The 24,536-nt window shown below is 43.2% G+C and overlaps 1 protein-coding gene across 7 annotated transcripts in view; it reads right to left on the bottom strand.

The window, feature by feature from the left end:
* Positions 1 to 24,536, bottom strand: part of LOC134349718 (CRACD-like protein) — a 207,782-nt gene that overhangs the window by 138,870 nt on the left and 44,376 nt on the right. For 4 of the 7 annotated variants that reach the window (XM_063054466.1, XM_063054467.1, XM_063054464.1 and 1 more), the window contains one exon: positions 10,373 to 10,462. The exons of 1 other annotated variant lie outside the window; for it this stretch is intronic. In XM_063054466.1, coding sequence (XP_062910536.1) covers positions 10,373 to 10,462 — 90 coding nt within the window. Of the gene's footprint in view, positions 1 to 10,372; positions 10,463 to 10,575; positions 10,667 to 10,738; positions 10,822 to 24,536 lie in introns of those variants that run through there. 2 more of the 7 variants (XM_063054468.1, XM_063054469.1) reach the window with 2 other exon arrangements.

Raw genomic sequence — 24,536 nt, 5'->3', positions numbered from 1 at the left:
TGTTTCTTTATAATTTGCTGATGACTTCATGCCTCTTTGAGCAAGATTGTCTATTAAATCTAATTAGTGTAGAAATGGGAAGATTTTTTACATCCACTGGAGACTTCGCACTGATCCCATGACAGCCATGAGAGCAGAGACCTTCATGCAAAGATCGGATCCCAGAGCTGGCTGCTGAGTCATCAGAATGGTGTCTTTAAATAATGTAACCCAAGCTAGACACAAACTCTCTTGTTTAATTGATTTAGATTGAATTAATATAGTCCATCTAATTTTAATTTGTACTGAGGTTTCTACAATGATTGCATGTTTGACTTGGTTTAAAATCAAGGGAAGGCACTCTAGATACCATCCTTTTTGTCTGTTTTTTCGCATGTACAGAAGAAGGGCAGTAATTCTGCCTTCCACATCTGCTATTATGCATATTCCTTCTCATTTCATCCAAACTGTTTTACTCTTTACACCCACTTATTCACAAACTGCACCTTTTTTCTGCAGTTTACAGACTCCTCCAAGATTTGGGAGAAGTGGACTCCAATCCACAGATAGAGCCCTGTTTCATTTTCATTTTTAAATCTTTTTTTATTAATTATTATAGAAAATCAACAAAAAAATACATTAAAGTAATCAAGTCAACATATCAATATGTACAATAAGAATTAAATTATCAAATAACTGATTAACAAAGCTAAACAATATGTTTCTGTTTTGAGCAACAACTTGCAGAGGCAACTTTCAGTTTGAGCCAATTATGCTCCTTTCTTCTTTAAATTCCAACCCCATGGAACACTGTCTATCCTTCTCCCACCTAGCCATATTCCTGCTGTTACGGCAGGCTCCCTGTTAACGTTCCCTCTAAGGAGAGCGCGTGTACACACACATACATCTTTTGCTACTAGCACACAAAGGAACTTAAACTGCACACAAAGTGTTGTCACCCTCTACCTCATTGGCATGTTAAGTATATTTCACGATCATACACAATCACATTTCCTTTTCTGGTTTCTAATGCAGACGGTGTTGACAAAATGGCATTTGCAATGATTTGTCTGCGAATTTTAGAACTGGCTTATTTATACTGTTTTGATTGAAGAAATTATTGATTCACTCCGTGGAATTCCAAAGAAGGAAAGGGCATGAAGCACAAAAGAACTGCTAATTCATTTAAAGCATATTGGCTTAATGAACCAGTACAACCTCCTACACGGAAAGCTCATGAGGTCAGGAACATGCAGCCATGAGAAATATTTATGTACATTACAGAAACTGATGTCACCTGAATGTACTGCCGAGATGCAAAAGTTGCTGGAGAATTTGCAAGTGGGAAGAAATGAAATGATATTCGGAAACTTGACTTTTTAAAAGCATCATTTAGCAGGCAAATCACATGTGTCAAGCCTCCGGCGAGAAAATCTTTCATTACCTGCCACAGGCCTGCTAAATATGTTTTGTGAGAGTTTAGATGAATGAGAGCAAAAACGATCAAACCCAGAGGAGATCAAAGTTCTTATTGACAGTGTTTTGCTAGCTATTAATATGAATACCTCTAGATACAATTCAGTGCGCACATGTTGTTGTCACTGGACAAAAGAAATTGCACAGTACAAGATTTTTGCACACACAAGTCATTACAAATGAGAGGAACATTGCTCCCTGCCACTCCTCTGACTCCCCCAGACTACAGTGGCCTAGAAATCAGGTTGCATAGGTCTTGATGAAGGGTCTCAGCCTGAAACATCAGCTGCTTAATACTCTCCTTAGATGCTGCCTGATCTGTCTAGCATTTTGTGTGTTGCTCTGGATTTCCAGCATCTGCAGAATCTCGTGTTTATGGATTATATAGCTCTTGCTTATTTCGGTGCTCTATATATCCCAGAGTGAAACTACATTATGATTTTAATTCTAACCGAAAAATGGCAATCATGCAACAAAGTAGACCCTGACCGTCAGACATCCATTGACACCAGTCCAACACAAATCCCATTGATTCACCTCCATTCCAAGTAACTTCCCCCAGATCCCACCACTACACTAGGAACAATTAACAGAGGCAATTAAGCCAACACCTTGCACACCTTTGGGAGAGAGGAAAGCCGAACATCCAAATATAAACTCACACAGTCACAAGGAGAACATGAAAACTCCACTCAGACAGCGCTCATTGAACCTGGGGTTCTAGTGCTGCCTCTCGAAAGTCCAACCCTACGTACCCGTCGTGAGATGTGGAAACAGGTAAGGTCGGCCAATAGGGTCCTGGTGAAATTGTACAGGCTAGCCCCCTGCAAAATGGATTGCAGAAGCATGCCAACCATGCCATCGATTTCTTAGGGTGATAAAGATGGGAGGTCATCGAAGGCCTATGTTCCACTTAGAAGATAAGGCCCAACTTCAACATGGTTAGACATTCCTGGAGGGTTTCTGACGCATTTTTTTTACTTCTGATGTACACCATATATTCCAAGAGAAGAGGAATTAAACCAATTTCATCTGGGCATGACCATCATGGGGGACTGCTAGGATACAAAAGATGTAAATATGCAGCAGTGAACTGGGTCTTTGCCAAAACCAGTGCATAAATATGTTGCATGTTTGGTACCACCCATCCCAACATCATAGGCAGGCATATGAGGTAGCATAGGTGGCCAGAATGGGAGCATGGACTTGATGGGCCAAAGGGCACGTTCCTGCACTGATCGTTGTCCCAGCACAGTGACAAGGCCTCTGATCCAGACCTAGATCTTCACCCAACCCCGTCCCAGCCTGCCCAATTAAGAACAGGTAAGCTGGTCATTAACGACCCGACTTGACGGAATCAGAAAAAATGTCCGAGCAGGACCCTAGCTGCTGTCTCATTCTTATTCTCCAACCTCTAGCCTAAGCACTTGCACAATTCCCTTCTCGTTTGTCTGCTCTGGATCCACATGGTACATAGCTGCTGTGGTATACTGATGTTGACCTCAGCAGCTTTTAACTCATTGTTCCTTGCAAATTACATTTTTCGTTTTTATTTCCCTGACCGTAACGAAAGCAAAACAAGTGCTTTAAAAGCATCTCCTTTCGTTTAGCATTACAAACTTTGCCCCACCTCTTAACCTTTAAGCAGAGGAAAAGAGATTTGGCCATTTTAGGAGTAATCTCTTTCCATCCCACTGGGAAAATAATCCCTTTAACAGTTGATATGGAATAAGGTGGATTAATAAGGGAATGGGGGGGGGGGAAGAGTTCCTTTGGATTTTTAAAGTTTTAATAACACTGCAAACATGGCAGTGACATTTCCTTTGATTACAATTTCTGTTCAAACAGTAATTACACTCTTTAAGAACTGCTTATTACTAACATCCGTCAAGGGAAATCTCCCAACTAAATCCATGTTAATAATTAGAGGAAATTATCCCCATGGAAGAAGAAGAGACCATGTTAGAGTGTGTGTATACTTAAAAGCAGACTAAGCAGAGGCTCAGACATTGCTGTTAGATTAGCAAAGTCATCATTCTCTCTCAATAAAGACACTAGTCTTCTGGTGACTCCAGGAAATTGCAGTCTGAAAGCGCCCTGCTCCTTCAGGGGCTCTGATTTAACAGCATTTCTCTGCTGTGATACACACCCAGCAGTATGTTCACTAAAAACATCTTAAACTTCTGGGACTGTTCAGTTCTGGTCACCTCATTACAAGAAGGATGTGGATACTATAGAGAGAGTACAGAAGAGATTTACAAAGGTTTTGCCTGGATTGGGGAGCATGCCTTATGAGAATAGGTTGAATGAACTTGGTCTCTTCTCCTTGGACAGAGGATGAGAGGTGACCTGATAGAGATACGTAAGATGATGAGAGGCACTGATTGTGTGGATAGCCAGAGGCTTTTTCCCCAGGGTTGAAATGGGTAACACAAGGGGGCACAGTTTTAAGGTGCTTGGAAGTAGGTACAAGGGGGAGGTCAGAGGTAAGTTCTTCCACACAGGGAGTAGTGGGTGTGTGGAATGCACTGCCAGCAAAGGTGGTAGAGGCAGATACAAGGGGGTCTTTTAAGGGGCTCTTAGGTAGGTACGCGGAGCTTAGAAAAATAGAGGCCTATGTGGTAGCGAATTTCTAGGCAGCTTCTAGAGTAGGTTACATGGTCGACACAACAATATGGGTGAAAGGCCTGTAATGTGCTGTAGATTTTCTATGTTTCTATGATCCATTCCGGTCTAAAATTTTCTTTTAATACTATGACACATCTTAATTATAGTCATACAAAATGCTGGAGGAAATCAGCAAGTCAGGCAGCATCTATGGAAAGGAATAAAAAGTCAATTTTTCATGCCCATGGTCCACTCTCCTCTCCTTCAAATTCTTTCTTCAGCCCTTTACCTTTTCTACCTATCATCTTCCAGCTTCTCACTCCATCCGCCCCCCTCCCACCCACATACTTTCCCCTTCACCTGACATCACCTGTCACCTTCTAGTTTATACGCCTTCCCCAACCATCTTAATCTTAATCTGGCTTCTTCCCCCTTCCTTTCCAGTCCTAATGAAGGGTCTTGGCCTGAAATGTCAACTGTTAATTTTTTTCTATAGATGCTCTCCCAACCTGCTGAGTTCCTCCAGCATTTTGGATTTGTTACTTTGGTTTTCCAGCAGCTGCAGTATCTTTTGTGTAAATTATAGCCAATTGCCTTAGCACTGGAAATCAACTTTTACCAAATACAATCTCATTCTTCAGACTTTAATGATTGCTGCATTTCTAAATTTAAAAAAGTACAAACTTTGAGATGCTCTTTATTTTTATCTTCCTTTATCTTCTTATAATTTTGTCTTTATTTTCCTGCTATTTCTGTCCAAAAGTTTTGTATTAAATAATTAAACGTATACTTCCCATTCAGAATCTGTATGATTCTTCAGTCTCACTGGGCATGTTATCACGTTATTTGTCCATAGGTGACACATTTATCATGATTGTAAAACCAATCTGATCTGTACACCAAAAATGCAGCTCATAAAGTTGCTGCTACTTATGTTTAACAGGAATATTTACATTTCTACACGTCTTGGCATCAAGATCGGAGATTGAACAGTACAGCACTATATGGACCCTTCAGCCGACAATGTTAAGCCGTCCGATATAAACCTACTCTGCAATTGGTCTAATCCTTCCCGCCTATACAGCCTATATCCTGCTGTTTTTCTTACATCCACATGCCTATCTACAAATCTCTTAAGCATCCTCAATGCATCAGTCTCTATCAGCCCTCGCTGCAATCTATCGCTGGCACACACTGCTCTCTGTGTAAAAAACCTACCTCTGACATCTCCTTTAACCTTTCATGCACTCACCTTCAGCAAAAGCACTCTGGTATTGGCCATTGTCACCCAAGCAAAATGTACTGGCTGGATGTACGGAATCTATTTACAGTTAGCAACTCCTTGAGTTCCAGCCGTTGCTCTGATGTAGGTAATGCACATACATTTATTCATTTATTTAGGGCTACAGCTCAGAATAAGCCCTTCCGGCCGTTCAAGCCGTACCACCCAGTAACCCCCGACAAGCTCCTGATCACTGAACAATTTACAATGCCCAATTAACCTACCAACTGGTACGTATTTGGACTGGGAGAGGAAACTAGAGCAACCAGAAGAAACCCAAGCACTCCATAGTACAAACACCCTACAGAGGCCGCCGAGATTGAGCTCCGAACTTTGACGTCCCGAGCCGTAATAGCATCACGCTATCTGCTAGGCTACAGTGCTGCCCAAATAAACATGGAAAACCCCAATATCTTCTACAGATGCCAAAAGGCGGAGGAAGACAGGCCAAAAAGCCAGCACTGATTATGGAGATAGAACACTTATACAAAGTTTGAACGGTTAATTTGTTTGGGTTTCATTGGAAGGGAAGAGACAGACATTGACAATAAGGAGCAAGAATGTAAAACAATAACCAAAACCAGAGGACGTAACCTCAGAATAGAAGGAAGCCCATTTAGAACAGAGATAAGGAGGAATTTCTTTAGCTAGAGAGTGGTGAATTTGTGGAATTCGTTGCCACAGACAGCTGTGGAGGCCAAGTGTTTGGGTATATTTAAGGCAGAGGTTGATAAATTCCTGATTGATTAGGACAAGACAGGATACGGGGAAAAAGCAGGAAACCGGGGCTTGGGGAAAGGTGATCAGCTATGATGAAATGGTGGAGCAGACTTGATGGGCCAAATGGCCTAATTCTGCTCCTATATCTTATGGTGTCATGGTCAAAATAAGGAGATATATTAATGAATCCAGCATTTCTGACAGTGGAGGAATCACAAGGCCTGAATATGGTAGGTAGGCGGCATGGTAGTGTAGTGGTCAGCACAACGCTTTATAGTACCAGCAACCCGGGTTCAACTGTCTGTAACGAGTTTGCACGTTCTCCCTGTGACCACGTGGGTTTCCTCTGGATTCTCCGGTTTCCTCCCACATTCCAAAGACATAACGGTTGGTAGGTTAATTGGTCATCGTAAATTGTAAATTAGGAGTTGCTGGGCAGCACAGCCAGAAGGGCTGGAAGGGCCCACTCCACACCATGTCTCAATAAATTATATGTATCCCACGCTCTTGCCAGCAACGAAGCACGGTGTGCTATAGTTTCTAACTAATTTTTCAAGCTCCTTAACTACGTATAATGCCATAGAACTGAAATTTGTTGATGTGGTTCTGTTGCTTATAGAGGAAAAGCAATAAACTGAGACTACAAATCCTCACTCTAGAGCTATCCCAAACTCTACTCTTGGCCAGAATGAACATGATTGAATGTCCTTCTGTGTTTTAAATTTCACATTTTCATAATTCAGCACATAGCAGGTTTCAATAAAGAGTATGGTGAATAACGACAATAAATCTTCATTTACGTAGTGACAGACTGTTGATGGTGGAGTAAATACTACCCAGGAAACAGAGATGGCTGTCCTAGTTTCCTTTGAAAGATCTTTTAGTCCCATTTGAGGAACACTGGTAACGCAAGCTTTTTTATTATCATGTACACCAAGAAACAATGACAAAGACAACGCACAGAGAATGCTGGAGGAACTCAGCAGGTCAGAGGCAAATAAACAGTCGCCGTTTCATGCAAAGACACTTCATCAGGTCTGGAAAGGAAAGGTGCAGAAGCCAGAATAAAGTGGGAGGAAAATTTTCAGTGAAAAAACTTGTTCGTATTCCACCTAGGCACAGTATGCCCACGGAGTGGTCGGAATGGTAATGTAGCAGGTGGTAGTTCACAAAGTACTCTACAGTGCCATCGATCCAGGTTCAATTCCCGCTGCCATCTTTAAGGAGGCTGCATGTTCTACCCATGACTGTGTGGGATTCCCCCCACCTTTCAAAGATGTACTGGTTAGGTTAGTGAGATGTGGGCATACTAAGTTGGCACTGGAAGCATGGCGACACTCGTGGGCTAATTCCAGCTCATCCTCGGAATATGTTGGTTGTTGATGTAAAACGATGCATTTCAATGTACTGTATGCATTTTATATGTTTCACTGTACATGTGACAGATAAAGCGAATCTCTTTAAGCTAATCATGCCGTACACAAAGACATAGAGGCAGTCAAAAGAAAACAGGATGCAGAACACAGCATACCGTGTAGCACCTATGGAGAAAGTGTTGTGCAGGTAAATAAAGTGCAAGGTCGACTGGGAGATGAAGAGCAGGGAAGGGAGCAAACAGAGACAGAGAGACTCAATGAGAGAAAGAATGCACTTCCAACAGTGCAGGATTCCTATTGCAGCTTACTGAGCAACAGCCCATATTATGACTCTCAAGTCTCTCGACTGGCACTTGAAAATCGTGATTAAGCATACTTGGTGTGTTAGAACACAGAATGTTACTGCACAGTACAGGCCCTTTGGCCCATGAACTTTTAACCTACTCTAAAGATCAATCTCACCCTTCCCTCCTACATGGTTCTACATTTTTCTATCATCCATGTGCCTATCCAACAGTTTCTTAAATGTCCCTACTGTATCTGCCTCTACCACCACCCTGGCAGGGTGATCCATGCACCCACCACTCTCTTGCATAACAAAAACTTACCTCTGACCCTCTGACATTCCACCCCCCCACACTTTCCTCCAACCACCTTAAAATTATGCTCCCTCATATTAGACATTTCCATCCTGAGAAAAAAAATCTGTCCATTCGATCTATGCTTCTATTTATAAAAGAGTACAACAAAAATTTGCATGATTACTTACTTGACAAAATTACAAATTTCATCATTATACAATCATAAATTTTACTGTAAGAATGTGTAAATTTTCCCTGATACACATTATGTTTTTGGCAAAGCCTTAGCGAGCAGTTTCACCTCTGTGCCCCGGTGGTATTTTCCTGCCCCCAGTGTACCTCATTTTGCATTGCCTAATCACAGGTTGGCATCATCTCCAAGATGACTTGAGTGGACTGTCATGCTTTCCATCTTGCATACCTCCACTCCCCATGCAAAGGGTTCAAGCTGAGGTGTGGAATGGGGACACATTTGCTTTGCAAAGGGCAAATGGAGTTTCTAGAACAGGCTCCCTCAAAATTCAAAATAAACTTATTACCAAACAACATATATGCCACCATACACAGCCCTGACATTCATTTCCCTGCAGGCATTCACAGTAAAATACAGAAGCACAACAGAATCAGTTAAAAACTACACACAAACACCGACAAACAAGGTGCAAAAGGCAACAAACGTGCAAATAAAATTAAATAATTCTGAGAATGCGAGTTGTGGAGAGCTTGAAAGTAGGCTGTAAAATCAGTTCAGAATTGAGGAGAGTGAAGTTATCCACTCTGGTTCAGAAGCCTGATGGTTGAAGGATAAGAACTGTTCCTGAACCAAGTGGCGAGGAACATTTCGGACATTGAGATTGCCTTTTAGTTTTTTTAAAAATTAGCTTAACTTTTATTGTCCTTTAACTATCTTTTTGTTCTAGTTTCTCACAGAATTGTAATCTTTGCAACGTTGCTTTTGCTGCCTAGGAATATTTCTTGTGTACTTTCCCATGCCCTGTCAAAGAAACATACCAATTGTTATCCACATCAAAGTTGCTTGAATTTCCAGCATCTGCAGAATTCCTCATGTTTGCATACCAATTGTTATTACCCTTTATAAGGAACAACTCCTCTGACTTGCTCATTATCTGCACGTCGGCTGTGGTTTGCTTGCGAGAATGTTCACTTTCCAAGCCCAAAAGGTTCTGTGTTTCAAGACCATCTAGTCCATGATTGATGGGAGCACAATTAGGCCATTCAGCCCATTGAGTCTGCTCCACCATTTCATCATGGCAGATCTATTTCCTTCTCAAACCCATTCTCCTGCCTTCTCCCGTAATCTTTCACACCCTGACTAATCAAAAACCTATCAACCTCTGCCTTAAATACATCCAATGACTTGGTCTCCACAGCAGCCTGCAGCAATGAATTCCACACCTACAGGTTCACCACTATTTCGTTAAAGAAATTCCTCTTCATCTCTTTTCTAAAGGAACAACCTTCTACTCTGAGGCCATGCCCTCTGGTCCTAGACTCACCAATTATAGGGAGCATCTTCCCCACATCCACTCTATCTAGGCCTTTCAATATTCGATAGGTCCGAATGAGATTCCGCCCCCGCCCCACCCCCATTCTTCCAAACTCCAGCAAGTACAGTCATCAAACACTCCCCATACGTGGTAACCATTCATCCCTGGGATCATTCTTATAAACCTCCTCTAGAACATCCAGTTTTTTTTTAGAAATCCCATTCTGGAATCTTTTGTATTTTAAAAATGCTTTGCTATATCTCATAATTTAAATACTCGAGAGTTTTTTTTAGTAGCGAGTTGATTATGCGATTTTAAAAAATGTTTCACTCATGAATAAAGTTTACAATGTTAATACTGCTTAACGCATCTGATAGTCTCACAACGATTTACCCATGTATACAAACCAGGAGCAAAATTTTGAGCTCCAGAGATCAGGGAGAAAGTAACAATATGAAGCACGGAAATGTGTTAATACAAATCAGGAGTACAATGTATTGTGCTCCGTTAGTCAAGTACTTCCAGTAGTCAGACAAGTTTTAATTAAAGCTGGAAAGAGCCACTGGTTTGTCCATTGTAGTATGGAATGATAGTATGTGATTATTGCTAGTTTCTTTGTTCCTCTGGACTTGTCAAACCTTCGCATTTTGGAAATAGGAAACATTCGCCACCATAGTAAGCAAAAAAATAACTTGTAGTATAAACGCCACTACAGATTAGCTTTAGCTGTCGGACTACAGGACCGTTCAACAACGGCATGTTTCCAAATCACTGAATGGAGCACATCTATGCCAAATAAATTAGCTGCGAGTGCATTAGATAAATAATCATTTTATCCCTTACCAGATTCTAAATGGTTTACTTTGATTGGGTCCAAATGCCGCGCGAGGCGCGATCCTTTTTGGTCTGAAAACCTCCTCACATGCTCCCCATCTGAAAAGGAACAGAGTACGGATCAGCGTTCAGCCCTCGATAACGCTCCAAAGTAACAACTACAATGTTCCTCCAACGTGAAAAGAGCCCGTGCGCGGTTAAGCTCCTCACACGATTCCTCAGCGGCGGAGCGGGACAAAGCTGCCCCTGACAGCGTGTGCAGCTTACAACGCCTGAAGCCCCGCGCCAAATGATCCCGTTCCTGCTGCTGCATGATCCCGTCGGAAGGAAAACCATTACTATCCCAGCGTTGCTAAGAAACAGGACGTTTCTGACCTGAATTCTTAGATTAAGTTTGCTGTTACCCGGGACTGCCAGAGCAGTGCTGTCTGTCTCTTTGCATTGACATGCAACGCAAAGAGACCTCAGCAGCAACAACTGTAAAGTTCCAACTAAGCACAAGTAGTTCTCTCGTTGGACAGATAAAGCTCTTGGTTACCATGGCCTAATTAGTTAGTCTCTTTTCTGAAAATCCAGATTGCACCAGATCATTCAAGCTCCCAAAGGACCTCTCGTACGGACAAGCTGCTTCCTTCCAGTTCGTAGCATTGACAACCACGTTCAGCATTTTCAATTAGTGTTTTCAGGTTGTCATCTTACGGCAATGAAATTCATTCAGGAATCGCAATTATTCTTCATTTCCACAGATGACGGCAATTTTTTCATTCAATTACACCGCAAAAATAAAGGAAAGCGGGAGATACCCATCCAACTGAACCTCTGTCAAATGGTGACCGCAAAACAACACAAAGGAGTACTTTAAAATATAACAGGCTGCATATTAGTACACATGGATGGAGGACTGGATGGCTTTAAACAATTTTAGCATTGCTTACTCGAGTGAAAACCTACCAAATATTTTATTTCGATAAACTACAAGGCGTCGTTTAATTGAACAATTAGCCCTGGAAGAAGCTACAAAAGTGTGTAATTAAAAAATTCAAATCATAAACGTTTTGCCCATATTAATTGCACATATGATGAAAGGCACCGTTATTGGCCATGTGTCTCTGGTGTTTTCTTTTTAATTGACTATATATATGTAAATTAGACATTTAGTAAGAACTGTGGATGGTTTTAAGGGTCTTTGTTCAATTTAAAATGACGCAAACAATATGTGCTGTTGATGCAAGTAAATGTCTGATCCATTTATTAACATGGCTCAAATTAAATGGTATTGAAAAATATTACATGTGAAATTTTGTATTAATGCAAATGTAAAACAGTTTAATTAGATCAATTCAATATATCGTTTGGGTGCAAAAATTGATTCCAGATAAAGATTTTGCTTCGACTGTCCTACAGCTCTTTGATCAGTATGAAGCACTTTCCATTTTCGATGCTCAGTACCACCATTAAAGAATAATTGGGTTCGGGAAAGCACAACTGAGGACAATGAAGCTCTCTCCCCTGTACTCCAATAATAATATGCGGCTGCTGAACAACCCCAGTCAGTACGGGTGCAGAATCATCACACGTGGCCAACACCCGCCAGAGTGGGGGTAGGGAATTCCTTTTCATATTCAACTCAAAGAAATCAATCTCCCTTGTCTTATAGGGGACAGTCTCAGAATGGTTCCTATTCACTGTGTCTACTAAACATCGCAAACTGTCAATGACTAATATCAAACATGGTTAATAATTTATTTTCTCCCCAATGAAAATTAAATGGTATATTCTAGGCGTATGAATCAACACTGGCCTCTGAGCAATTCTGACCACTCTCTCTGCTCTCTGTAGAGATGTACAAATGAATATCCACTCACTCATTCCAAGCTTCCTTTATTTCTCAGCTATATGTTTAGGCTTTGAGGCGCCAAGCTAGAAGCAGTAAGATTTATTCAAATATACCTTAATTCACAGTATAGCACAGACAGGATCGTAAATCACAACAGGATCTTTACAGCAAAGCAATTACAGCCAGACTCTTCACCCATCTTTCTGTCCAACACCGGCCTGGATACAAATTAAAACTCCCTTAAAAATTAACAGAGCCATTTTGTTTTGCCATGTCTGGAATTAGATTTGATGAGGTTATTTAATATGTTGTTCTAAATTATTTAGATTTTACTTTGATTTACTTGGGCTGGAACTTATAGAGTGCCTAAAAAAATTAAAAGCAGCATTGGAATCAGTCCAGAGGAGACAGACCAAGCTAGTATTTGAGATGAGAGGATTGCACCTCAAGAGAGGGTAAACAGCTTGCTCTTGTTTTCCTTGGAGTTTGGAAGAATGAGAGATGACTCTGTTCAGACACAAGATCCTAAAGGGGATATTTTGGGTAGATTTTTAAGATGTTTTCAACAGTCGGGGAATCACAGACAAGGGAACATCAGAAGTTTAGGGGCCAGTCATTTAAAATTGAGGAGTGTAGAAATTTATTTTCTCAGAGCATACTGAATCTTTGGAATTCTCTGCCCGAGGGCGATAAAAGCCAGATTATATAGAAAGAGAGAGCGATGGATATATATATGTGAGGTTTTATGGGTAAGCAACACAAGGGAATAGTTGAGACCAGCTTATATTAGCTGTGATGATATTCCCTGGTGGGCACGCCCAAGGGGCAGAGTGTGTATTTTCTGTGGTGTTGTTTCAAAGCAGTATGGCACAGGTGTTTGGAAGGCATTGGCTGGGCTTTGTTGGGGCTTAGTTCAGGTTTTGTGACCCCTGCTGATCCCTTGCTGGCAGGGTTCTGTCGTGGTGAGACACAAAGCAGTGCACTGGGTAGAAAAGGCCTCAGGCCTGCCTTTTGCACATAGCAACCGTTGTAGAACAAGTGGAGGAAACTGGGACTGGGGAGCAGTCAGGTGAGCAGAGAGGGGAAAAGGCAAGGGTTCAGAATGGAATTTAGACAATTATTACTCAATTAAATTTGCCAAATGAGTTTTTGATAAAGTTCACGTATCACTTACATCAAATTACAGAACTTAACCAGCTCTCCAAGCCTCAAGTCCTAATGTCTCTTTTATGTGTATATCAGTTCTACTTTTTTTTCATCCCTGTCCTGAATTTTCAGTGAAGTTCTTTCCAAGTTTTGCACTATTTCTCTCCTTACACTGCTGTGTCTTCCTCCATCACCATTACCAATGGAGACACTAGAGAGCATAAACACATGAGATTCTGCAGATGCTACAAATCCAGAGTAACACACACACAAGATTCTGGAGGAGCTCAGCAGGTCAGGCTGTACCTATGGGGTGGAATAATCAGCTGATGCTTCGGGCCGAGGCCCTTCATCAGGACTGGAAAGGAAGGAGACAGAAGTCAGAATGAGAAAGTGGGTGGTGATTTCTGCCAGTTTGTACTCCAGATCTCAGTACCTGAAAGAGTCTGGTGGAATCTGGTGCAACAAGCAAATTGCTGGAGCAGCACCTGTGGTCTTCAGGATTTAGACATGAAATATTGACAGCACACTAAGGTTGGCACTGTCATGAACACAGGGGAGTGGAGGGCAGAGAGGGGGTGGAGGGTGGAAAGGGCAGAGGGAGGGGGTGGGGGGTGGAGGGGGGATAGGGGGAAGGGAGAGTGAGAAAAAAGTAAATTACTGACGTGTCGGCCCAGGGTCAGTGTCACAAAGTCACAGATCCACCAAGTCTGTGAGCACCATCACAAAAACCCAGTTATACTGAGGTTACACTGATCCCATTTTATTCTCCCTTCATCCTAACTCTCCCCAGATTCCACCGCCCACCTACACAGAACAGAGACCACTCAGACACAGCATCAGGCCCTTCGGCCCATCTGCTTATGCCGACCGTGATGCCAAATGTAACTAATCCTATCTGCCTGCTCAGGGTCTATTATCTCCCCTTCTCTGCCTGTTCTTGGGCCCCTGCAGTGCTACTAATGTATCCCGTCTTCCACTTAGAAGTCCTCCCATCTCCTCACCCCACTCCCCTACCAACAGATCCAGCTTGGCTCAGTGACTTCCTCCAGCAGATTGTTTGTTGCTGTCCATTACCAATGTCTGTTATTGCCGGCCCTGAATCTATCTCCTGCGACAACTACTCGCACCTTTCCCTCTTACAGCTTCCTTATAAATAACCTTTAACTTTTCCACTACAAGTGATATGCCATTTCTGGCTACCGGCAATTCTCCTGGTTTGATCTTCTCATCACTTCATCTATCTCATGATATAGCAGAAAAGAGTTTCCATTTAAGGATGATTTCCTCTTCAGATTTATTTATTTATCATGTATACGTTGCAACATATAGTGAAGTGTGTTGTTTGTGTTAACAACCAGCAAAATTTAAGGACGACTGCATTGGCGCTGCTTCCTGCACGCATGCAGAACTCGTTGACTTTATTAACTTTGCCTCCAACTTTCACCCTGCCCTCAAGTTTACCTGGTCCATTTCCGACACCTCCCTCCCCTTTCTAGATCTTTCTGTCTCTGTCTCTGGAGACAGCTTATCCACTGATGTCTACTATAAGCCTACTGACTCTCACAGCTATCTGGACTATTCCTCTTCTCACCCTGTCTCTTGCAAAAACGCCATCCCCTTCTCGCAATTCCTCTGTCTCCGCCGCATCTGCTCTCAGGATGAGGCTTTTCATTCTAGGACGAGGGAGATGTCTTCATTTTTTAAAGAAAGGGGCTTCCCTTCCTCCACTATCAACTCTGCTCTTAAACGCATCTCCCCCATTTCACGTACATCTGCTCTCACTCCATCCTCCCACCACCCCACTAGGAATAGGGTTCCCCTGGTCCTCACCTACCACCCCACCAGCCTCCGGGTCCAACATATTATTCTCCGTAACTTCCGCCACCTCCAACGGGATCCCACCACTAAGCACATCTTTCCCTCCCCCCCTCTCTCTGCATTCCGCAGGGATCGCTCCCTACACAACTCCCTTGTCCATTCGTCCCCCCCATCCCTCCCCACTGATCTCCCTCCTGGCACTTATCCGTGTAAGCGGAACAAGTGCTACACATACCCTTACACTTCCTCCCTTACCACCATTCAGGGCCCCAAACAGTCCTTCCAGGTGAGGCATCACTTCACCTGTGAGTCGACTGGGGTGATATACTGCGTCCGGTGCTCCCGATGTGGCCTTTTATATACTGGTGAGACCCGACGCAGACTGGGAGACCGCTTTGCTGAACATCTACGCTCTGTCCGCCAGAGAAAGCAGGATCTCCCAGTGGCCACACATTTTAATTCCACATCCCATTCCCATTCTGACATGTCTATCCATGGCCTCCTCTACTGTAAAGATGAAGCCACACTCAGGTTGGAGGAACAACACCTTATATTCCGTCTGGGTAGCCTCCAACCTGATGGCATGAACATCGACTTCTCTAACTTCCGCTAAGGCCCCACCTCCCCCTCGTACCCCATCTGTTACTCATTTTTATGCACACATTCTTTCTCTCACTCTACTTTTTCTCCCTCTGTCCCTCTGAATATACCTCTTGCCCATCCTCTGGGTCACCCCCCCCCCCGTCTTTCTCCCTAGGCCTCCTGTCCCATGATCCTCTCGTATCCCCTTTTGCCTATCACCTGTCCAGCTCTCGGCTCTATCCCTCCCCCTCCTGTCTTCTCCTATCATTTTGCATCTCCCCCTCCCCCTCCAGCTTTCAAATCCCTTACTCACTCTTCCTTTAGTTAGTCCTGACCAAGGGTCTCGGCCTGAAACGTCGACTGCGCCTCTTCCTATAGATGCTGCTTGGCCTGCTGCGTTCACCAGCAACTTTGATGTATGTTGCTTAAACTTAAGGATGTGCTGGATGAGGCCTGTAAATGTCACCATGATCAAAACCTCTTCCTTTTTACACGACTGCAAAAGCAAACTATAAGACTGACTGTTAACCGTTCTCCAAATAACATGATGTTGGAAATCATGTTAGGCATTGAATACATCTTTCTTTTTCAACTCCTTGTCACTTTTTTTTAAAAAGCGCTGTATCATCAAACCAGATTAAATTCTTTCAGGCTAAACAAAAATTCATTCACAATATATGCAAACAGAAATTAAAGAAGGAGTAGAGTCGCTGACTTCTTAACATAGTTTTACAGTCTGATGATCGGCTTGACTGAACAAATCATTGTAGAACTTGCAAAATAAATGTCCGAAGTCAGGGAAGTCACGCATACAACACCACCACAAAATTCAGTGATAGGCAAACTGCGAAGGACCATTTTTTTCCAAAGTTTGATGCAGAAGATTTGTCCCTTTTAAAGGTATTCCCTACCCTTGTCCATGCTGTGTAGTGTTATCCAAAAACGGAGGATTTATTTAAATGAAGTGCTCATGCACTGATGCTACATATTCCAGTGACTGCACAGTTTGTTGTTTATTGATCCTGTTGACAGTTACGGTTCTATAGGCTTGCAGAGTGTGCCCACAGGCAAAGGAATCTCAGGGTTGTATGTGGTGACATGTATGGACTCTGATAATAAATTTCACTTTGACTTCAATTCAACAGGATCATAAAATATGGAACACAACATTGCATTGGCACTTTCTCTCGAAGCCACCTTCATTCTGCTAAATACTTTACCTACATTTAACAGGTTTTTGCCTTTGTTTGAATGCCACCCCACACACACACACACACACACACACTCTTTCATTTTCACATTGTATCCTGAGAGCACTACTAAATGAGAAGATTCCTCACATTAAATATTGCGGAGACCAGAGCTTTTATGTTTGACTCTCGTACCCATGAGTTTAGTCAGTTTAGTCAACTCTCAGCTTTAGTTTTGATCTGCAGGTGAATACCTGATGCAATATCTAATAAAAAGACCACTCATCTCCTCCGTTGTCTACTGCCCCTGCTTCAGTTCATCTTTTACTAGAACCCTCATGCATACTTCTCATACTTTGAAATTTAAATATTTCATTTTTTTTCCCCTCAGGAATGCAAACAAGAAAATGAATCTCAGGGTAGTAAATGATGACATATACATGCATTGATAATAAATTTATTTTGAACTTTGAAATTTATTTGAACCTTGAATATTTCAGTGCTCCCTGACTGAGCAGAGCATCTTCCAATCTCTACAATCATAAGACCATAAGATATAGAAGCAGAAGTAGGCCATTTAGCCCATCCAGTCTGCTCTGCCATTCAAACATGGGCTGATCCACTTCATCCGGTCATCCCACTCCCCTACTTTCACTCCATACCCTTTGATGCCCTGAGTCTCACTTTATATACTCATTTCCTCTGAACCCCATTCATTCATATTCTTGCTACCTGGCCACCTACATCACAAATTTCAAATGCTCATCCTGTCCTTCATGGCCTCATCCCTCCCTACTTCCAACCTCCTCCAGTTCCAGAACACACTGTGCCTCCAACTCTGTCCTCTTGTGCATCCTCAGTTTCTTCACTCCCTCTATTGGCAGCAAAGCACTCAGCTGTCAAGAACATTCATTCTGGAGTCCTCTCCACTTCCCTGCCTTCTCCGGAAAGTACAACCTCCGGAAATCCATCTCGCATGCGAAGTGGCAATTCTGGACCAAACCTGAATCACTAAGGATGCTCAGCAGGGCTTAAGTGCCATCAAAAGTGAAACCAAGTGACATGGGTGACAGAAAGACTTTGCTCCCAGAAGGACTCAATGCCTTCTAGACTCACTTCCAGAAGACTGTAAGACATAGGAGCCACATCGCCATGTCTAATCCATTTCCCTCGCAGCCCCAGTCTCCTGCCTTCTCCCCATATCCCTTCATGCCCTGATCAGTCAAGAATCTATCAACCTCTGCCTTAAAGATACCCCAGTGACTTGGCCGACACAGCTGCCTGTGAATTGAATCGAATTGAATCCACTTCATTTCTTATATCCTTCACATACATGAGGAGTAAAAATCTCTGTGTTGCATCTCCATCTAAATGTGCAATAATAGTAATTTATAATAAATACAACAGTCAATGTCATATAGAGTACACTCAAATCAGCGCGAGCTTCCTCATGGCCAAATGACCCCACCACAGACATGAAGTCATTGTCTTCTAGACACTCACAGTCCTCATTTCTTCTGGAGAACTTGCCTTCAGAGCTCCCAGTCTCAGAATCCTCCAAATCTCCACCGCCCAAGGATCCATAAGCAAGTGTCATGGCAGATCCATTATTTCAGTGTCTCTATCATAGACATTCCCATTATTCTGTCCACCCTCCCTAATTCTCTGCAACATAAAACATATTTCTGGAGATTCGAGAGACTGAAGATATTGGAACGTGGAAGAAAAGCCCAACTGCTGGAGGACTCTGCAAATCAAACAGTATCTGTGGAGAGGAACCCCAGTCAGTAATTCAGGTCATAAACCTTCACCTTGACTGAACGAATGGACAGATAGACCAGATGAAGAGTCTCAACCCCAAGCATCAACTGTCTATTTCCCTTCATAGATGCTGCCTGACCCACTGAGTACCGACAGCGATCTGATTTTATCTCCTCTCAATTCTGATAAGAGATCATCCACCTAGAACACCGACTCTAACTTTCTTTGCACGGATAATGTTCGACTTGCTCAGTATACCTGGAGCCTGCAACAAACCATCTGCTGGGAAACTCAGTAGACTGATGTCTGGGTCAAAACCCCCCATCAGGACTGGTCATCAATTCCTTCCACCCCCCCCCCCCACAGACACTGTCCAGCCCGTTGAATTCCTCCTGCAGATTGTTGCTGTTCCAGTTTCCACCAGCTTCCAGTATTTGGGTTCCTGATAAGAGTTTCTCTGGTGTCAAATGTGTGGCAGTTTTAATACATTCAGTGGCCTTTTTGTTAGCTTCCTCCTGGACCTAATAAAATGGCCACTGAGTGTATGCTCATGGTCTTCTGATCCTGGAGCTCATCTACTTCATGATTCGATGTGTTGTACATTCGGAGATGCTCTTCTGCACACCACTGTTGTAATATGTGGTTATATCAGTTACTGTCGCCTTCCTGTCTGCTTGAACTAGTCTGGCCACTCTTCTCCGACCATCCTCATTAACAAGGTGTTTTTGCCCACAGAACTGCCACTCACTGGATTTTTTGTGGGGGGTTTTTTCACACCATTCTCTTTAATCTTTAATTGTGCGTGGAAATCCCAGGAGATCAGCAATTTCTGAGATACTTAAACCAACCCATCTGGCACCAACAATCATTTCACAGTCAGTCACTTAGATCACATTTCTTCCCCATTCTGATGTTTGGTCTGAACAGCAACTGAACCTCTGGACCATGCTTCCATGCACTGACTTGCTACCACATGATTAGCTCATTAAATATTTGCATTAACGAGAAGATGTATAGGTGCATATAATAAAATAGCCACTGAGTGGATTGTCTCTTTATGTTGAGCAGTAGCTTCAGATGCAGTTGGGCTTTGCTTTAGTGCCTTGGATAATGACAACTTGAACTAAATTTATGGTTTTCAATATCATTTTCAGTGAAATGTCCAACAATTTAACAAGTGATCTCCAACAGTTAAAATTTAAACCAGTTAGGATTGAGATTTGGCTCTCTAGGATCATATTGAAGTGTCATGGAGAAATTAATCATTACCTGGGGTATAGGTACCATGGTACAGTCTTTAAATCTTTATGGAACAAATGATGGCTGTAATACTTCATTATCTTAATTGGTGGATGTATTGGAACACAATGAAAAATGGTACTATTGATTGAAACCTATCTTTTTGGGATTGTGATTGGGGCAGAAATAAAGAATTCAAATTGGTGGGTCTAGTAATCTTGGCACTTAAGACTGAAGTTTTAAAAAAACCTTTATCAAGAGTAACATCTGCACCACATTCAAAAAAGCATGCAACACTCACAACACGCTGGAGGAACTCAGCGGGTCGGGCAGAATCCGTGGAAAAGATCGGTCAACGTTTCCTGCCAGAACCCTTCGTCAGGACTGTAGAGCGAAGGGGCAGAGGAGAGAGGCGTGAGGAGAGAGAGCAGCGCACCGCATGTGCGCAGCCCTCTGGTGAAAAATGATATTGTATCTGTTAAATAGGGGCCGTGGACAATTCTGATATGATGGAGATGGACGTGAAAGCACAGAGGAACATCTGGAGAAATTTCTGAAACGCTCATGCGCTGCTGTCGTTACTGCGTGGTCGGGAATCTTCCAGAGGGAAGGCCTCAAAATCCCCAGTTTGCCTACTGTTGGCGACCAAGATTGAGGTCGAATCAATCGGACAGAGATGGCGCTCAGTACTCTGTATTGCAGAGCTGATTCGGAGGCTCCAAGTTTTCAGATGACTCAGAGACGGATTATGGTCGGGCATGGCAGGGAGAGTTTTTCTTCCTTCTCCCGTCTGTGTGAGATGTGGGACATTTGAGAGACTTTGAACTTTTTACTGTGCTCATGGACTTCTTCATCAAGTTATGGTATTGTTGCACTGTTGTAACTATATGTTATGATTATGTGGTTTTGTTAGTTTTTTCAGTCTTGGTCTGTCCTGTGTTTTGTGATATCACACCGGAGGAAATATTGTATCATTTCTTAATGCATGCATTACTAAATGACAATAAAAGGGGACTGCGTATCTTCATAATCTAATCTAATCTAATCTGCAGATTATTTTGTGTCAAAAAAGCATGCATTGTGCAGATGAAAATGCATTAACACAATAATCACTTTACAAACTTCTTTGCGTGAGTTAATGCCAGTTGTATGGAGAGCTTGGTGTGAGAACTGTATATGCCTCAGCAGTGTTTTGTGTGCATCCAACACTCACAACACGCTGGAGGAACTCAGCAGGTCGGGCAGCATCCGTGGAAACGAACAGTCAACATTTCAGGCCGAGACCCTTTGTCAGGACTGAAGAGGGAGGGGGCAGGGGACTGAAGAGGGAGGGGGCAGGGGACTGAAGAGGGAGGGGGCAGGGGCCCTATAAAGAAGGTGGGGGGAGGGTGGGAGGGAGAAGGCAGGTAGGTGCCAGGTGAAAAACTCCGTCCGCCACAACAGACAGGATCTCCCGTGTTGCCACCCACTTCAACTCTGCTTCCCACTCCCATTCAGATATGTCCATACATGGCCTCCTCTACTGCCATGATGAGGCTAAACTCAGGTTGGAGGAGCAACACCTCATATATCGTCTGGGTAGTCTCCAGCCCCTGGGCATGAACACTGAATTCTCCAATTTCCGGTAATTCCCTCCCCCTCCCTTTCCCTATCCCTATGTCACTCTGCCCCCTCCCCCAGCTGCCTATCACCTCCCTCATGGTTCCGCCTCCTTCTACTACCCATTGTGTTTTCCCCTATTCCTTCTTCCTGCCTATCACCTCCCTGCCTCTCCTCCCCCACCCCTTTATCTTTCCCCTTACTGGTTTTTCACCTGGAACCTACCAGCCTTCTCCTTCCCACCCTCCCCCCACCTTCTTTATAGGGCCTCTGCCCCTTCCCTCTTCAGTCCTGACGAAGGGTCTCGGCCCAAAACATTGACTGATCGTTTCCACAGATGCTGCCCGACCTGCTGAGTTCCTCCAGCGTGTTGTGCGTGTTGCTTTGACCCCAGCATCTGCAGAGTATTTTGTGTTTTGTGTGCATTAATGTACCCCAAATTTACATCTGACAAAAATTACACGATGGTCACCGTTCCCCTTCAGATTTTATTAACGTCAAAGGCTCAAATAGAGCATTCCTTTCAGGGTCAGGGAGAACTCTCCTTCAGACACAAGCAAAGCCGTGGACAACTCGTGACAAAACAAATTTCAAGTACGCTGACCCAACTTGGGGTCCCAATCACCAGGATCCCTCCCCACCTCTCTGCCCCATACACACAATTAAGGAGGTGGCGAGAAATGCCATTAAAAATCCTGCACAGTGGTTAGCACAACACCTTACAGCATCAGGTATAATCGATCGGGGGTCGATTCCTGCTGCAGTGTCTAAGGAGTTTGTTATACACTCTCACTGAGACTGCACTGGCTTCCTTCGCGTGCTCTAGTTTCCTCCCACATTCCAAAGACACGCAGTCAGGGTTGTTGAGTTGTTGCCATGCTATCTTGCTGCTACAAGCATAGCGACACTTGTCAGCTGCACAGCACAATCCTCACTGATTTGATTTGGTGCAAATGATGTGTTTCACTGTCTATTCTAACGTACATGTAATAAATAAACCTAATCTAATCTAGAGAAAAAAGAAACATTTGCTACCTTTATCACCAGCGACGAGTGAAAAACCAGGAGGACATTTCAGAACCAGGTTTATTATTACCGGCATGTGACGTGAAATTTGTTAACTTAGCAGCAGCAGTTCAATGCAATACAGAATCGCAGAGAGAAAAGAAAAAAAAATAAATAAAACATAATAATAAATAAACAAGTAAATCAATTACATATATTGAATAGATTATTAAAAAATGTGCAAAAACAGAAATACTGTATATTAAAAAAAAGTGAGGTAGTGTCCAAAGCTTCAATGTCCATTCAGGAATCAGATGGCAGAGGGGAAGAAGCTGTTCCTGAATCGCTGAGTGTGTGCCTTCAGGCTTCTGTACCTCCTACCTGATGGTAACAGTGAGAAAAGGGCATGCCCTGGGTGCTGGAGATCCTTAATAATGGACGTTGCCTTCCTGAGACACCGCTCCCTAAAGGTGTCCTGGGTACTTTGTAGGCTAGTGCACAAGGTGGAGCTGGCTAGATTTACAACCTTCTGCAGCTTCTTTCGGTCCTGTGCAGTAGCTACCGCCCCCGCCCCAGCCCCGTACCAGACAGTGATACAGCCTGTCAGAATGCTCTCCACGGTAGAAGTTTTTGAATGTATTTGTTGACATGCCAAATCACTTCAAACTCCTAATATAGTATAGCTGCTGTCTTGCCTTCTTTATGACTACATCAATATGTTGGGACCAGGTTAGATCCTCAGAGATTTTGACACCCAGGAACTTGAAGCTGCTCACTCTCTCCATTTCTGATGCCTCTGTAAGGATTGGTATGTGTTCCTTCGTCTTATCCTTCCTGAAGTCCACAATCAGCTCTTTCGTCTTACTAACATTGAGTGCCAGGTTGTTGCTGCAGCACCACTCCACTAGTTGGCATATCTCACTCCTGTACACCCTCTCATCACCATCTGAGATTCTACCACCAATGGTTGTATCGTCAGCAAATTTATAGATAGTATTTGAACTATGCCTAGCCACACAGTCATTTTTATACAGAGAGTAGAGCAGTGGGATAAGCACACACCCCTGAGGTGCGCCAGTGTTGATCGTCAGCGAGGAGGATATGTTATCACTAATCCGCACAGACGGTGGTCTTCCGGTTAGGAAGTTGAGGATCCAATTTCAGAGGGAGGTACAGAGGCCCAGGCTCTGCAACTTCTCAATCAGGATTGTGGGAATGATGGTATTAAATACTGAGCTGTAGTCGATGAACGGCATCCTGACATAGGTGTCTGTGTTGTCCAGGTGGTCTAAAGCCATGCGAAGAGCCATGGAGATTGCATCTGCCGTTGACCTATTGTGACGATAGGCAAACTGCAATGGGTCCAGGTCCTTGCTGAGGCAGGAGTTCAGTCTAGCCATAACCAACCTTTCAAAGCATTTCATCTAGAAAAAGTAGTGCCAAACACCTTCTCCATCCATGTTTACAAAGAGATACCCTACACTCAAGATCTCCTTTTGCAGCAATGTCTACTCTTCCACAAGGTGCCCTCTCAGATCCAAATTCCACAAAAGCCACTTCTCACACATGCTTACAACTCTCTCATAATTGTAGCCCTCACACTCAGAAGCCTTGCCTCTGGATCTTCACAAGTTGACCAGGTTGATATATGCCACATTAGGGAATGTATTCAAAGCTTTCCTTGCATTAGTCCAACGTTCCTTCTAACACCTCAGAATGTTTAGACTGATATGATTCAAAGTGGAGAAGGAACCTCAAGGCCATAAACTGGGAGCCCATAAGCCCCATGTAGGCACCAAAAAGGAGCGCATCACCACATAAGTAACCCATCCCATCAGTCATCTCCATCTTAGGACACACAAAACCAGAGTGGAAGCAAGTTGGTCCTGACTACCTAAGAAAGAAGAATGCCATGTGTACCAGGCACTTTGCCCCTTTCTGCTGAGTGGCAGAAAGGACAAAAGGGTTTCTGGGCAAGGTGAAGGCCTTTCTA

Source organism: Mobula hypostoma, chromosome 7, assembly GCF_963921235.1.
Source record: "Mobula hypostoma chromosome 7, sMobHyp1.1, whole genome shotgun sequence".
NCBI lineage: Eukaryota > Metazoa > Chordata > Chondrichthyes > Myliobatiformes > Myliobatidae > Mobula > Mobula hypostoma.
The sequence above is the reverse complement of the archived record's forward strand: the minus strand, read 5'-3'. Positions and strand labels throughout refer to the sequence as shown.